This window comes from Austrofundulus limnaeus, unplaced genomic scaffold (assembly GCF_001266775.1).
Source record: "Austrofundulus limnaeus strain Quisiro unplaced genomic scaffold, Austrofundulus_limnaeus-1.0 Scaffold12, whole genome shotgun sequence".
Classification (NCBI taxonomy): domain Eukaryota; kingdom Metazoa; phylum Chordata; class Actinopteri; order Cyprinodontiformes; family Rivulidae; genus Austrofundulus; species Austrofundulus limnaeus.
In genome coordinates, this window is record NW_013952414.1 from 1,512,848 (window position 1) to 1,530,365 (window position 17,518).

General features: G+C 40.5%; 2 protein-coding genes across 5 annotated transcripts in view; both read right to left on the bottom strand.

The window, feature by feature from the left end:
• Positions 1-1,584, bottom strand: part of LOC106513387 (uncharacterized) — a 2,528-nt gene extending 944 nt beyond the window's left edge. For 2 of the 4 annotated variants that reach the window (XM_014002187.1, XM_014002185.1), the window contains exons 1-2: positions 141-1,584; positions 5-52 (exon numbers count right to left, since the gene is read on the bottom strand). In XM_014002187.1, the coding sequence (XP_013857641.1) occupies positions 5-52; positions 141-537 (445 nt within the window). In that variant the 5' untranslated portion in view covers positions 538-1,584. Of the gene's footprint in view, positions 1-4; positions 71-140 lie in introns of all 4 variants that reach the window. The other 2 variants (XM_014002186.1, XM_014002188.1) reach the window with 2 other exon arrangements.
• ctdspla (CTD (carboxy-terminal domain, RNA polymerase II, polypeptide A) small phosphatase-like a) overlaps positions 1-17,518 on the bottom strand; it is a 37,811-nt gene that overhangs the window by 2,332 nt on the left and 17,961 nt on the right. The window contains exons 2-6 of the mRNA XM_014002184.1: positions 11,998-12,164; positions 7,676-7,777; positions 3,266-3,322; positions 1,862-1,954; positions 1,592-1,777 (exon numbers count right to left, since the gene is read on the bottom strand). Coding sequence (XP_013857638.1) covers positions 1,592-1,777; positions 1,862-1,954; positions 3,266-3,322; positions 7,676-7,777; positions 11,998-12,164 — 605 coding nt within the window. The remainder of the gene's footprint in view (positions 1-1,591; positions 1,778-1,861; positions 1,955-3,265; positions 3,323-7,675; positions 7,778-11,997; positions 12,165-17,518) is intronic.

The following is a 17,518-nucleotide window of genomic DNA, read 5'->3' on the forward strand; positions in this document are numbered from 1 at the left end:
ATATGTTCCTCAATACCTATATGTTCCTCAATACCTTTATGTTCCTCAATACCTATATGTTCCTCAATACCTTTATGTTCCTCAATACCTGTGTTCCTAAATACCTATATGTACCTAAATACCTTTATGTTCCTCAATACCTTTATGTTCCCCAATACCTGTATGTTCCTCAATACCTGTATGTTCCTCAATACCTATATGTTCCTCAATACCTGTATGTTCCTCAATACCTATATGTTCCTCAATACCTATATGTTCCTCAATACCTGTATGTTCCTCAATACCTATATGTTCCTCAATACCTGTATGTTCCTCAATACCTATATGTTCCTCAATAACTTTATGTTCCCCAATACCTATATGTTCCTCAATACCTGTATGTTCCCCAATACCTATATGTTCCTCAATACCTATATGTTCCTCAATACCTATGTGTTCCTCAATAACTATGTGTTCCTCAATACCTTTATGTTCCTCAAGGTGTTCCTCAATACCTTTATAATCCTCAATACCTTTATGTTCCTCAATACGTTCCATGGTACCTATGTTCCCTAGATCATTATATTCTCCCCAGGACACCCATTCCAATATTCTCCAGTACAATGTCTGCAGTGTAAATCAGTATATTTTTCAATTGTTTTAAATTAAATTTGAAGGAGGAGCCAAATATCTTTCATGACTTTCATTATTAACCCAGGGAGAACACAATTACAGGGAACATAGGTACTACAGAACATATATCGTAGGTGCAGGGCAATATAAATGTACCAGGAAGCATAGGTTGTGGGAAAAATACGTTCCAGGGAGAATATGTACCGAGGTTTATGAAAACATATATACTGAGGAACAGGTTCTGGGGAAAATAGATACCGGGGAAAATATAGGTATAGGGGAACATAGGCTCTGAGGAACATAGGTTTTGGGAAACGTAGTTTCAGGGGCACATAAGTTTAGGGGAATCTAGTTTCCAGGGATCATACGTACTGGGAAACATAGCTACCAGGGAATATGTAGGTACTGGACAACAGGTTCAGGGGAACTTAGGTACTTGGAAACATAGATACAATAGGTACCATGGAACATTTAGGTACCGAGGCACATAGGTACCAGGAAACATATAGGCTCCAGGGCACATAGGTTTAGGGGAACCTAGGTTCCAGGGATCATATGTACAGGGAATATGTAGCTACAGATAAACAGGTTCAGGGAACTTAGGTACTTGGAAACATAGATTCCATAGGTACATTGGAACATATAGGTAGTGAGAATCATTGGCACTGTGGAGAGTAGGTTCTGGGAAACATGGGTAGTGAGAAGCATAGGTTCTTAAATTCAGGTACCAGGAAACATATGTACTTGGGCACATGGGTACAGAGGAATATACATACTGGGGAACATAGGTTCAGTGGAGCATAGGTATGGACCCCACTAAAGAACTTTTACTGAAAGTGGAGAAATTTTATAAATTTYGGCAACCTGCTCTGGCTGAAACACACACAGTCTTACATTTATAAATWAAAAAAACCCACAATGACTGTATGAGTAGAAACTGTGAGAATCCTAACATAACGGTGGACAGAGAACAACTTACTGCGTTCTCGGGGTGGAAGATATAGGAGGCAGGTGAGTTGTCGATGATGATTACTTTTCTGAGCTCTCGGCCCAGCCGGCTGAGGTCTTTGACGTAGTTTCCCCTGTGAAAAACACAAGATTCCCTGAAGAGCCGAGCTCGAAACACCCCCCACTGGTCCAGCAGGTCTGCCACAGGGTCAGCATACTGAATGAAGAAAAAAAATCAATTAAATGAGACCGGCAGAGCTTTTTGTGACAGATATGGCAGAGATGTTGAGAAACAGCTAACCTTGGCTAAGCTGGCTGTGAAGAGGACACATTCAAACAACTCGCCCATCTTCTGCAGGAATTCATCCACATGGGGCCTCTTCAAGACGTACACCTAAAATATGACAATGTAATATAAGACTTACAGTCTTAAAAGTAACTCTGACTGTTTGTAACATTACAAATGAAATGATAAACATTTACTTCAACTATAGAAATAAGACCATGTTATTTACGCCGCAAAGCATTCTAGGTAAACGACAACGCTTACTAGACACTCCGGTCTATATATCTGAAAATATGTGACAAAAGACAATAGAGCTGCCAAACGTACCAAATCTGCAAATAAACCAAATTTCCGTACTTTTTGTGTTAAGTTTATATGACGATGGTGCGTACACATATAAATTACTAATAAGTGTTACCTCCAGAATTAATAAAATGAGCTTGGCAGTTAATGCTAATAATATTAGCTTGGGAGCTAACACCACATATATTAGTAATACCGGTACGTGTTGTTAACTCCCAAGCTAATGTACTAAACATCAWTGTCATGTTTAATCATTTCAACCCATTCAATGTACAGAACATAAACAATAATACAAAAATATAGATTTATTGTCACACATTATAGCTTTTTTAGCATCGACTCTCTGTTTTCTCTGTAACCCGTCATCATCATCATCCCCAGAAATCATTGTGACAGTAAAAAAAATGGCAAATAGCTTAAGAGAAAAATGCAATAAACATATAATTTTTTTTAAAGTACTTAAATGTTTTTATATATCAAAAACTAAAACCTTTAGTAGGACATAAAAATAACATATTAAGGCCAACGTGTGCAAGTAGTCAGAGAGAAGCTGAAACACAAAGAAATCATTGGGGTTGTACATCAGCCTACAGACTAACAGAATAAAACARGCTACCATGCAACCAACTGTGTTGCTTTTAGTTGTCCTCTGATGGGCTGGTTGCTGTCTCCAAGCGCAAGTAATCAAGGACAGGCCAAAGCAGGTGCAGAAAGCCTATCCTGGATTACTTGAACCAGGCTACAGAACAGTACAGTGAGGCAGGAGTGCAGTCTTGGTTAAAAAAAAAACAGTTATCTGACAGCAAGCAAGTGTAAGCATTTTTACTTGTAGTTTGCACCGTCTTCAACAGGCTTTGGGAAATGGCCTACGTCACGACGCAGTTATGTAACAATTTTAAATCTTCCCAGTAAGCGAGGAAACGATATAAAACAAAATCAAAAAGTTATCTGAACGGTATGACTTTGATTACACAGTAGCTGTGAGATAAGAGGGAAAAATAAATACAGAGGGAAATAAAGCACAGCCAAGACTCCCAAGAGAAAGCCTAATAAATTAAAACGGACAGCACCGTGTTATTGAATTCATGCCTACATATGGAAGTTTTCCAGTATTACCTGATGAACTGTGCCATCGATCTCCACTGGGACGATGAAGTCGGCATTGCTGATGGGCTGCAGGAAGACAAGACACGGAGAGATGATTCAAAACTTGTGCGATTTTTTTTTTTTGATGCTCGAATCAGCCCAGCCGCACGCCCACTTCTCGTGTCAAAAAGGAAGAAGAGTAAAATAGCCCTGCAAGGCGCCCCAGGCGAGCGATGAAGACTCTCAGCATAATGTGGCTCCCCTCGGCTCCAGTGCGCCGCAGAGTTAAATAAAAACCAGTTCTCTGGAGAGAAACCTGGGAGCTGAGGAAGATGACAGACGTGACAGCGAACAGGAAGAGCACTGCCATTTTCTCTGTGTGACTTGTGTCAATTTTTTTTTCTGAAAGCAAGAGAGGGAAGAGAAGAGGTGCAGGAGGTAGAGGAAGACTCATACCAGAGGGGTGTGGGAGGAAGATGATGAGCAGAAGGCGTAAAGACGAGGATGAAAGGATTAGGTAGGAGGAACAGTCATTTTTTTGGTATGGAAAAAAAAAAGAAAAATAGGTGATGGTATATATATTTTTCAGTAATACAAGAGAAGAACTTATGTGTCTCTAATTTGAATAAAATCCTGCACAGAATGAATAGTCATGTAAATATAACTTTAAACTCTAAAAGATAGTGTAAATACTACAAGCAAACCTGGGGGGAACAATCACTTTACAGTTACTTAGATTTAAAATAAAAAGTAAATTTGCATCACATTTATACCTTCATTTCATACTTCAAAGTATGAGTTGTGCCTTTTGAGAATGATAACATGCTTTTGCCATCACCACWAGTAGCCTAACTGGTAGGTAAAATCAAATTAAAACATTTTGAAGAATTTAAAAAAGCTTGATATGTTAATTAGCTAATTTGTTTGAAATTTGTAGAAAGACAAAAAATATTTTTTTCAATGCATTTTCACTCTCACATCAAAGAAAGCAGGCTATAATATAAAGTTTTTCCAGAGACAACTACACACAAAAACAAACACAGCAGTTTTTTTTCTCTTTTCTTTTATATCTGTTTAATTTCAATTAATTACATAACACACTTTTGGATTTTACACTGAAATCATTTTTGACGTTTTAATGAACACCGAAGAAGCTGTTAATAAACACAATGATGTTTTATTTTTTTGTTACTCCTTGCCTCTCAGTTTAGTCATCCAGCAGAGGGGGTGTTTGCTTCAGTGATGCAAAAAGTACACGTAAATATTTGTCTAAAACTCTGTAAATATTAATCTAATGGGACGTTTATGAATCTGCAATGATGTTTTGTTTATTTATGTGGAATCTAATTTAAAAATCTAATTTAATTTAAAACCACAAGCCTGAACAATTTATTAGGGGTTATTCTCTAAGTCTAAAAATTAAGTCAGTCTGTGGGCAGGCTATGAAGAAAACGTAAAATACAGCTGCAATCAAAGGAAAGCAGGAGCAAAAATAGAAGACAAGATGCACAGACTCGTTTTTGCTCCTGTGCTTCATGCTCTTCTGCTTAAATGCTCCGTCATCTGAGGACTGAACGTACCGATCACTGCCCTGAGATGGATCGGAGAGGATGGGACATAAAAATGGAGGCATATGAGAGGTGAAGGCGTGTGTGACGGATAAAGACAAGTCTAAACGGAGTAAGTGCTCAGAATGGCAAAAGGCTCTTCAAGTCACTCTAGAAGYCGTTTCATCTGCCGATCACGCTTGACTCATGGCTTACTTTACATAAAGTGTAGATGTTTTAGATTAATACGCATTTTTGACCAAACCTGACCTAAAATATGGATTATGATCAGGATAGTAAGCAAATTTAGAGGGAAGTCCAACACACTATCACAAACAATCACTGTTGTTGATAATGCATTGTTTTAGAATGAGACGCTCAGTGCCAATGGAGAATGCAAACTTGAGGTGCCAACATCACATTAAGCAAAAATAAATGCAACTCATAACGACGTAAATAGTTGTCTCCTTTCAGCTGCTTTGGCACATCTAACACACTCCATCTAATCCCAGAATAAACCCAGGAATTATCCCCTCATCCATAACATTCAGGCTAAAGCACAGAGTATGTGATGTGTTACGCAATGTTTCTTTTTTAGTCTATGTCCATCTGTGCATCATCCTTATCCCCTGTTGGTTGTTGTTGTTTTATTTCTGCACTTATTGTCTGATTCCAGCTATTTAAAAATAAAAAGCCTTGATATTTTGAATCATATTCACTTCCAAATGGGAAACTGAACAAAGGAAATCCTGTAAACGACGGAGAACGGAACTGAAAACGCYGTCACTTCATGTTCGGCTGTTTCCCTCTCTCTCAGCTGATTTTTTTTTTAGTCTTTGCACTTCTTGACTTTGTCTTGCACAAACCGAGCTAATTTGGACAGAGTGAGTGTGTGGCGAGTTACAGACTTGTTTTGACGAAAGAAGAAGGCAATTAAAAAAATAAAACCCTACTCAAACTGATCCGAGATTTCTGAGAAATTCACGTGATTTACAGTGCACTGTACAGGACACACCCTTCTGTGAACATGTGTGTGTGTCTGTTTTCCTGCACAATGGGTGTGTACACATTTCTTTCTGACTTTCCACAACAAAACAGAAATTCCATTTTCACCAGAAAAACCTTTGTAAACAGTTTTTTGTTCATTTTAATTAAAAGCAGTTCTTTTCTGCTGAACGAAGCAAAAGCTAATCTTCATCTTGAACTATTTTTTTTTATCTAAGATGGACCTTTTTATTGGTGGTGCCTTTCCTATGTTTCCTGGAACTTATGCTCTCCAGTGCCTATGTTCCCCACATATTTATGTACCCTCCAGTACACCTATCACTATAATTCCTGGACTATTTATGTTTCCCAGATACCGATGTATCTGGTCCTCAGTTGGTAAAGCGTGGATTGCTGTCTCCAGGTTGGTGCTGAAGTTCTGCCTCAAGTGGAGGAGTTCAAGTATCTTGGGGTCTTGTTCACGAGTGAGGGAAGAATGGAGCGTGAGATTGATAGACGGATCGGTGCAGCTTCCGCAGTTTTGTGGACTCTGTRCCGGTCKGTTGTGGTGAAAACTGAGCTGTAAGGCAAAGCTCTCTGTTTACCAATCAGTCTACGGTCCTWCCCTCACCTATGGTCACAAACTTTGGGTAGTGACCGAAAGAACAAGATCACGGATRCAAGTGGTCGAAATGAGTTTTCTCCGCAGGGTAGCTGGACTCTCCCTTAGAGATAYGGTGAGAAGTTCARTTATCCAGGAGAGACTCAGAGTAAAGTCGCTGCTCCTCCACATCGAGAGGAGCCAGWTGAGGTGGGGAATTTAGTAAGGATGCCACCTAAATGCCTCCCTAGGGAGGTGCTTCAGGAGGAGACCTGAGGAAGACCCAGGACACGCTGGAGAGACTGTCTYTCGGCTGGCCTGGGAACACCTTGGAGTCCTCCCAGAAGAGCAGGAAGAGGTGGCTGGGGACAGAGAGGTCTGGGCTTCCCTGCTCAAGCTGCTGCACCCACAACCCGACTTCAGATAAAGCGGAAGACAATGAATGGATGGATAGATACCCATGTTCCCCAGTACCTAAATCCCATATCCCCATGTTTCCTCGAGTACAAAGAGATTTGAAGTGGGAGCCAAGCATCTTTCATTTTTTATTAATCCAATGAGAACATAGGTACCAGGAAACATAGGTTCTGTAGAACATACGTATGTATGGACCCCATTTTTTGGATAGGCAAAACTAAGCTCAAGAACACTAGAGGAAAGTTGTCCTTTTACCTATCCGGGAATAACACCATTGTGAAACATACCAGAACCTATTTCAGGGTAAAGTTTAACTTTAAAATAATTTCTATAAACTATCTGAGGCTCAAAAAATGTTTTACATTGCAGTACCAGTCCAGAGACTTGAAAACAGCTAAACAGAAAGGAGACGTGCTCAAATATTTACCAGAAATTTGATCTATACATCATATTTGACAGTGTGATTCTCCACCCAAGGCCTGGTGGGACACCACACAAGATTTACTATCCACTAAAAATATGTACTATTCTCTATCAGCACCACACAGGCAAGAAAAGGTAGCAAAAAATGCAGTGCTGTGGTTGAATAAAAAACTAAGCACTGAATATAAACACAATTTAAATGTAGTTCAAACATACTGATTGGCCATAAAAGATTAATAAGGAAGTCTTGTTAAAAAGATAAGTGTTTGTAGGATTTTATTACTATCTCAAATTTGAATACAAAGGTTGTAAATTGTCTCCAATAAATCTAACATCAAATTTATTTTCTGTCAATTACAGGTGTTGCGTTTCAATCATTGAAAAAGTGCTGCCCTTACATAATTGAATAAGGGAGGAGTTTAGGTTTCATAGTTTTGACTATAATTATTTGATTTATTGGAATGTTACCTTAAAGGAGCTGTGAACCAGGGTCTCATCGAGGTCAATTACCACACAGTTCTTGCTGTAGTCTTCTATACTGACCTCAGGTAGGAGGAACTTGGCTGGGGGCTGTGGAGGCAACACACAGACATTTTATTATAAGTTTATTTATATGTTTATACAGAAGTAATACCAGGATGTATAGAATGTTTATACACAGATGATAACAAGCTCTATAGTACACTTATACACAGGTAATATCACATTCTATAATATGTACAAGAATACCAGGCTCTATAATATAGTTATGCACAGGTAATACCAGGCTTGATATTAAGTTTATACACTGGTAATACCAAGCTCTATAGTACATTTATACACAGGTAATACCAGGTTCTGTAGTATGATTATACGTAAGTAATACCAGGCTCTATATTAAGTTTATACACAGGTAATACCAGGCTCTATTGTATGGTTATACAGATGTTATACCAGGCTCTATAGTATGGTCATACACAGGTAATACCAGCCTCATACACAGGTAATACCAGGCTCTATACTATGTTTATACACTGGTAATACCAGGCTTGTATACAGGTAATACCAGGCTCTATAGTATGGTTATACACAGGTAATATCAGGCTTGTGTACAGGTAATACCAGGGTCTATAGTATGGTTATACACAGGTAATATCAGGCTTGTGTACAGGTAATACCAGGGTCTATAGTATGGTTATACACAGGTAATATCACGCTTGTGTACAGGTAATACCAGGGTCTATAGTATGGTTANGTGTACAGGTAATACCAGGGTCTATAGTATGGTTATACACAGGTAATATCACGCTTGTGTACAGGTAATACCAGGGTCTATAGTATGGTTATACAGAGGTAATACCAGGCTCTATAGTATGTTTATACACAGGTAATACCAAGCTTATACACAGGTAATACCAGGCTTATACATAGGTAATACCAGGTTCTATTTTATGTTTATACACAGATAATACCAGACTCTATAGTATGGTTATACACAGGTAACGCAAGGCTTTATAGTATGGTTATACACAGGTAACACCAGGCTTTATAGTATGGTTATACAGTACATAGGTAATACCATTATTTTACACAGGTAATACCAGGCTTATACACAGGTAATACCAGGCTTTATAGTATGGTTATACACAGGTAACACAAGGCTTTATAGTATGGTTATACACAGGTAACACCAGGCTATATAGTATGGTTATACACAGGTAATACCATTCTTTTACACAAGTAATACCAGGTTTATACATAGGTAATACCAGGCTCTATAGTATGGTTATACACAGGTGATACCAAGCTTTAATACCAGGCTCTATAGTATGGTTATACACAGGTAATACCAAGCTTTATAGTATGTTTATACACAGATAATACCATTCTTTTACACAAGTAATACCAGGTTTATACATAGGTAATACCAGGCTCTGTAGCATGTTTATACATTGGTAATAATAACATGCTTTATGGTACATTTATACATTGGTAATCACACACTTTATGGTCCGTGCATACACAGGTATTTACAGGCTCCACAAGTAAGTTTAGGAGATAATTCAAGACCTGTAAATTTATGATAAAGCTAATGACGGATTAAATAAGTCTGATCTACAATGCAGTGAAGTCCAAAGTTTGTTTGTCCTCCATTTAAAAGACATGTGGCTTGTAAAAATCTGCAGACATCTCCTGCGTTATATCATGTTTACTGAGGTCTGGTGCTCTGATGCCTTCAGGGTCTGGAGGAAAAGAGAAACACTCATGACCTTTGTCAAACACGCCTGAGGTTACATGCAGGCATGAGCCAGATGGTCCAACCATAGGAGGCACACACACACTCACATACACACACACACACACACACGAGTGTACACAGAGGTGAGGATCAAGGACTCTGTCAGTCCTGCAAACACATTCCCACCAGTGAGCTGCTGCTCGTTATGCCAGGCATTTCCTGCATGTCTCTGTGTTTACGTGTGTTTTTCCAAGGCAGGCTGTATTTATCATGTCTTATCGCCAGCCCGCGCGCTGATGTATTGTAGGAAGAATTCCCTTTGAGCAAGGACACCGAATGACACCCTGTCGCACTGTGATGGATGGTATTTACTCCTGCCAGAGGAGCAGTTTAGGTAAAGAAAGACTCACTAAGACCTTGACATTTAGACCAGTTAAAATGACCCTTTTTCTGAAACTGCAGTCAGGCGCTTCTTCAAACAGATCCGCGTGTAGGTTGTCAAGTTGAAGGAAAACACACTGCAGGCACATTTGTTTTAAGAATTTCAAAGTAAAAAGTAGATAATAGGTTTTTCACAGTACTTATTCATTGTGATTTACTACAATAGTTTGTTTTTTTAATTAATTGTTGGAAATCAAAATAGGATGCTGTATTTATTAATGAATCTAATTTAAGATACCAGGATGTGGATGATTTAGCTATTCAGCTAGGAATAGTTCAGAGAGCATAGCACTACTTTTAGCATTTCACGTTTCTTTTTCCCATCCTTGCTGGAAACTCTATTTTCAGACGCTGATTTAAGCTGTTTCTATGAGACCCATTGACACAGACATGACCCGCCGGGTTCTTTAAGTCTGTGTTTGGCTCATGTTCGGACAACACGAAGAGCAGAGCTCATCCTCGCGTGAACTTCCTGCTCCTGAAGCGAGGTATCTGCTGGGTAGTGCAGCATTAAAGCTTTGGCTGCGATGTGGCGACGCTGTGAGTGTGAATATTCTAAATTACAGTAAAACCACAGGAATCAAATTGGATTCCAAAATAGCTGAGTGAACTGCAGCTTCAGCGCGCATCAGATGAGTCTGTTTTACTCTCCTGAAAAGCAAACTGCTGAAAATACATAAACCAATTTGATGCTCATTGACCTTCAACCGCAGAACTACAATCTAATCATTTAACAAAATGGCTTAAATTCAGACATGGACACCAAGTTACATCAGGGGGATAATAAACTCGTGAATTGCTTCTTTCTAAAATATCCTGGAGAACATGACTCTATGAACTGGAGTAAGTCAAATTTCATCAGCCAGGAAGAAACGAACCTTTCTGTTGGCCGCCACATGCGGTTTGAATGATAACGCTGAGCGAACAGAGAGGAGGTAAGGAGAAAAGCAAAAAGCTAAAAACAGACTGAATAAACAGACGACCTGGACCTGATCATACCGGAGAAATAACTGCAGGAACAAAAGAGACAGATTGGGATAGACAGCGTGGAAAACCATGAAAAACGAAGCAAAAAAAAAAGAGAGAAAAAAAACAATCAATGTTTAATCAACTGATCCAGAAGGTACAAGTAGGTATGAGGATGAGGAGCCGTGATAAAGGTGCAAATAGTGACAGAATGTGAGAACAACTTCATTAAAAAACAGTCGCTGGCCTGAAATTCAGGAGCACAATCTGTTTTGTTTCACGCTGCACCGAGGCTTTTTATGGCGAGGTTTACAAAGTTTTAACGCAAATAAACCATTTTGTAGATGCAACTGCATGACGCGATCGGGTCACAGGTTGCTATGAAAACTACTAACTACAAGGGATGTAAAGCACCAGCTTTATCACAATATGATATTATAACGATTCCTTTGAATAATGATGCGATGTTACTCATCCCAGTCTACCGGCTTTTTTTAAACAACAGAAAAGTATGTTTGTAGAGGAGCTTGAGGGTTTTGGCACTTTTTTCCCACAACCAGAATGTTCTCTTCACATGTTCTTACTAYATTGGTCAGAGCGAAGAGAAAGTGGAGGAGGGGAGGGATAAGCGATCCATCATACCGGATACACACAAGGCCCACTTTATGGGGATTAGCGAGCATCAGTTTCAGTGCATGTTTGCGTTTGGGCACGTGTTGTCATGGTAAAACACGTGTGCTCCTGTGCCACGGCAAAGAGCGAGCAACTGTGTGATCGGTGCTCCATGTGTTGTTTGGTGTGTGTGGCTGTGTGCGTAGGCAGATATCGAAGAATGCAAGATGGGAAGCGAGCCCATATTTTTCGAGCTGTAGATGGTAAACAACCTCTGGGTTCAGCGGGTTTGAAGCAGCTGGAGGAATCTGTGGAGGGAGCTCAGTGAGGCGGCACAGCACCTCAGCATGAGCTCCCAGAAGGAAAAAGAAAACTCTACTGAACGCTTTCTTTATTTTTGTACCAAAAACAAACAAATGTTACAGTAAAATTAGGATTCCTGTCAGAAACTATCAACTTATTCCCACACGGTGTGTTAGATCTGTTGGATGTGAATGGTATGTAAATTTGGACTCTGGCCAAACATGATGAAGAAAAAAACATGTAACTTTACCTTAGGAGGACTGCCATTCTCCTCTGGAGGAGAGGGTAAAGAAAGTGTCTTGTTGTTGGCRGGTGGGGGCTCCACGTGGTAGTCATTGTAGTTGCGGAAGCAGCAAAAAAAGGGGCTGAAAATACTTCTGCTCCGGTGCTTCTTTAGACTGATGTTGGACTGGGAGACTGGAAGACASAACCATACAGACAGGCATGAGAAACGTTTTTTTTAGTCTTCATATAGTAGTTTGGTGTCCATAGCTATGTTCCCTGGTAACTATGTTCCCTCCCTGGTACCAATGTTCCCTGGAACCAATGTTCCCTATTACCTATGTTCCCTGGTACCAATGTTCCCTGTTACCTATGTTCCCTGGTAACTATGTTCCCTCCTTGGTACCAATGTTCCCTGGAACCAATGGTAATGGTAATGGTACTGAACTTATAGAGCCCTCCGGACCCCAAAGCGCTTTAAACTAACAGACATTCACCCATTCACACTCACATTCACACACTGATGATGGCAAACTACACTGTAACCACAGCTGCCCTGGGGCACACTGACAGAAGCGAGGCTGCCATGCACTGGCACCACCGGACCCTCTGACCACCATCAGTAGGGAAGGTGGGTGAAGTGTCTTGCCCAAGGACACAACAACTGAGACGGCTGGACAGGGGATCGAACCAGCGACCTTCTGGTTCCAGGACGACTCYCCTAACCACTCCGCCACAGCCGCCCCATGTTCCCTATTACCTATGTTCCCTGGTACCAATATTCCCTGGTAACTATGTTCCCTGGTACCAATGTTCCCTGGTACCTATGTTCCCTGGTAACTATGTTCCCTTGAACCAATGTTCCCTGTTAACTATGTTCCCTGGAACCAATGTTCCCTGGTAACTATGTTCCCTGGTACCAATGTTCCCTGATACCTATGTTCCCTGGTAACTGTGTTCCCTCCCTGGTCCAAGTGTTCCCTGGATCCAATGTTCCCTATTACCTATGTTCCCTGGTACCAATGTTCCCTGTTACCTATGTTCCCTGGTAACTATGTTCCCTGAGAACTATGTTCCCTCCCTGGTACCAATGTTCCCTGGAACCAATGTTCCCTATTACCTATGTTNTACCAATGTTCCCTGGAACCAATGTTCCCTATTACCTATGTTCCCTGGTACCAACGTTCCCTATTACCTATGTTCCCTGGTAACTATGTTCCCTGGTACCAATATTCCCTGGTAACTATGTTCCCTGGTACCAATGTTCCCTGGTAACTATGTTCCCTCCCTGGTACCAGTGTTCCCTGGTACCAATGTTCCCTGTTACCTATGTTCCCTGGTACCAATGTTCCCTGGAACCAACATTCCCTGCTATGTTCCTTGGTAACTATGTTCCCTGATACCAATGTTCCCTGGTACCCATGTTCCCTGGCTGGTAACTATGTTCCCTGGTACCTATGTTCTCTAGTACCTATGTTCCCTGGCTGGTACCTATGTTCCCTGGTACCTATGTTCCCTGGCTGGTACCTATGTTCTCTGGTACCTATGTTCCCTGGTACCAGTGTACCCTGGTACCTACGTTCCCTGGTACCAATGTTCCCTGTTACCTATGTTCCCTGGTACCAATGTTCCCTGGTACCAACATTCCCTGTTACTTATGTTCCCTGATAACTATGTTCCCTGGTACCAATGTTCTCTTGTACCTATGTTCCCTGGCTGGTACCTATGCTCTCTTGTACCTATGTTCCCTGGTACCAATGTACCCTGGTACCTATGTTCCCTGGCTGGTACCTATGCTGCCTGGTCCCTACAGTATGTTCACCGGTAGGCGTTTTTCCACAGGCTTGATTCTCTTCGGCTCCACCCCACTTCACACCAGTTTAAGTTCTTTCCACTGTCGGCTCCTTTTCGGCCCGGTTTGTGGAACCTCCTCGAAGGTAGTACTGCAGTGCTGGCATTTTTTTGGTGTGTGGGGTGCCAAAGCATGAAGCAGTTACTGACTGGCCAGTGGAGCTACATGAACCACCCTGGATGATGCAATTTATGAACAGATGTGCGAGAAGTCAGAGTGAACTGAAAACAAGAGAATTTACAGAGATTTCCGAAGTGATCGTGAAGTGCCAGGAGAAGCTAAAAAATCTTGAGCCATATTTTAGAGCACTGAGGGGACTAAAAGGACAAACCAGTGGGACTGGAGTTGGTTTGGGTAAATATAGTGATCTACAGCCACCGACCGTTCTGGCTGCTGCTAACGGTAGACTRGGACTCTTGACAAACTTCAGAGACATCTGAAGACGGTGAGTGCTTCATGCATTTTGTGAGTTATTGAACATAATTTTTGGGACACTTATCTCACTTGTGAAATTGTACTTTTTCTTTAAAAACCTTGTACTGATGTGTCCTTTGTGCATGTTTGTTTCTAATGCTAACTAGTTAGCAGCTAGATGGCTAGTTAGCAATCTAGGCTAAAAACAAAAACTCTCTGCTCTACATTTATTGTATTTAATCATTATTGTTTAACAAAATTGAGGCTAATCATCTTTTTTTCAGAGTCACCTTTGACAAGTGGCCAGCTGAGCTCACAGGACGCTTCTCCGACATCGGTACCAGCTGCCTCACCATCCAGGTTGAGGAAGCCGTGGGCCAAGCGACTACAGGAGAGAAGAGCTTTTCCCATTACATTTGGACTTTAAAGTAGTTTTGGTTAAGGTGACTGTGTTTTTTTAAGTGGTTATATCTTGTCTGACTTTATTTTGTGCAATAAAGATACTATCAGAAAATTCTATTTGTTTTTCATTGAGTTAAATTCATAAGAAAATAAATCAACATTTTTACTCACACTCATAGCAAAACTGCAAGTTAATTTATAAGAAAATCATTTTGATTTTGCTGCATTTTGTTTGCTGTAGCAGGGTATGAGTATTATTTACAGACCAAATGACTTTTTAKATCAATAGTTAGCTGTAGCACTGAATGAGCAACAATAAACGGCAGCTTAGCACACTCTTGTAAATGACATTACTGCCTACTTTGCACTAATGATACCGCCCACAGAGCGGAGACACAAGTTACAGTGGCAAATCACCTACACCAGAGTAGAACCTATCTGACGAGAACTGAGTGGAGCTGCACTTAGCAATGGAGAAACGTCTTCTGTTCCCCTGCAACTACATTCCCCGGTATGTTCCCCAGTTAACTACTGTATGTTCCCTGGCTGGTACCTATGCTCCCCGATACCTATGTTCCCCGGTAACTATGTTCCCCAGTTCATCAATAATTATGTTTAACAGTATCTATGTATCTCCACAACTATGTTCCCCCGTACCTATTTTTTCCAGTACCTATATGGTACTCAAGTTCCTCGATAACTGTTTCCCCAGGCTTAATAAAGAGAGACATGAAAGATGTTTGGCTCCACCTTCAAGTGCAGGCATTGTGGGGACTGTGGCTGAGTGGTTAGGGTAGTTGATCATCTAATGTGAGAGTTGGCGGTTCARTTCCACTGCTAATCAGTCACAYGWCGAAGTGTCACTGAACCACCACTGCCCCTCATGTGTGTCCCATCAGTGTATGAATGTGATTYAAAGCACTGATTAGWCTCTATAGATTGATTAATCTGTATCAGCTTTGTAGAGAGATCTAGTAGTGTGCTGAATGAACRTGAATGWGTGTGWAYGGGTAAGYGAGGACACAGATAGTAGTGTAAAGCACTTTGAGTATCCTGGCTGGATAGAAAGGTGCWATATAAGTACAGACTATTTACCATTTTAGCACTGAGAAACATAGGGATGACTCCTTAATTGGGAGGAAATAAAACACTCAATGAGTATCCTTTTACAAGTAAAACACCAGCATGAACAGGGATACAAGCAAATTGATACTTATAAATTTATAATTTTGCTAGAAAGCTGCAGCCAGCTGAGAAAAYCCTCAATTTCCAGAAACTGAAAAAAATCAAATTCTCCCCTAAAATTTTAACAGTGTCGGAACAATTTTCCACTGCAGCCAAAACTAACCTTACAAATAGGTTTTAGTCCTGTCCCACGATGCTACAGTGATTGTAATACCTTTATGTCAGACACAGATATGTAATGACCCATGACATGTTGACTCTGGTTTATTGTGGGGCTGATGCTATTATTACCAGAAGAGACGGTCAAACAAGGTGAAACAACAAGCCTCTTTTTGTTATCTAATGCGGCGTGTAGTTGCTAACTCTTTTGCTGTCGTGTTTTTTTGTTCGGTTCTTACTACATTAAGAGGCCACCCAAATGTAGGCCATTTTTGGACCACATCTAGTTTTAGCATTTTTTGCGGGTACTCCCGAAAGTAACCCCCGCGAAAATCGGGGCATCACTGTACATTTGTTTTGAGGTTACTCGCAGCTTTTTATTTTATTATTATTATTTTACCTTTTTAGATTTAAATAAAGTTTCAGTCTCATAAAAACATGACCTCAGTGTCAGTTCTGGACAGGGGTCGATCTGTAACTGAAAACTACAAACCTGAGAGGAAGCAGTACCGACATGTAGGTCCCTGCTTACATCACTCTTCTACTGTCACCAAAACCAATGACCTACTTTCACTCTGACCACTAACAGACCCAAATGCTGTTTCTTAAATAAGATAATGATCATATATGTTTGTGCAGCTCTAACGCATGACTATCTCTCAATATGACAGGCGTAAGAAACACAAAATCTGCCACAGAAATCCCACATCATTTCCGTAATTTGAAGTGTCTACAGGCTGACTTCAGCAGGAGTCATATTTTTGCCTTGGAGCTGTAGTCACACAATGTCCCTGTTTGCTGCCGTCCTGTTAACGTGTTCATAGATCTGTGTGCAATGCAGTTAGCCAAGCCTGCAGATCTAGTCCGGGTTTGGTCCACCGGATCTGACAGTGTGGAACGCTTCAACCTCTTTCCACTTTCTGTCATTGCTGTGGTTGATGCAAGTGAGCAACACTTCAGCAAAAAAAACACAGCTAAAATATTAAATATTCTCAAATCAACTGAATGTTTTGATTCTATGTGAGAAAAGTCACCAAACACACAGTTTCATCAAATATTTATCAGAATGTTAAGTACAGTGTGCATCATTTTTGTTGGTGTCTTCAGGGTATTTAGTTGGAGTGTGAGGTTGTGACTGGCAGCTGCAGACTACACATTAGTGGTTTGCTTTCACTACGTCTACGAGGCTAATGGAAAACTCTCCCTGCGTTTGCTTCAAGGTGGCGGTTTACGGTTTGCCTTGACACTTCTGGGTACTGAATGTCTTTTAGATTTCTAAGGTACAATTGCCCTGCTATAAAACTGCAAAGACATGCTACTGTTCAGGCAAAAAGAAAAACACTTAGAAAGAACAGGTGTCTTTATTACAGCTTCAAAACAAGTGTGACAGAAGGAGAAAGACAAAACAGGTTTTACCAAAAAAATTATAATCCAAAAGTCTGYCGATTCAACCGGACAATAAACCCAAACCAGAACCCATGGAGAAATGACATATGGAGTAAAAACCATTCAAAGAATCAGGACAATATTATTATTA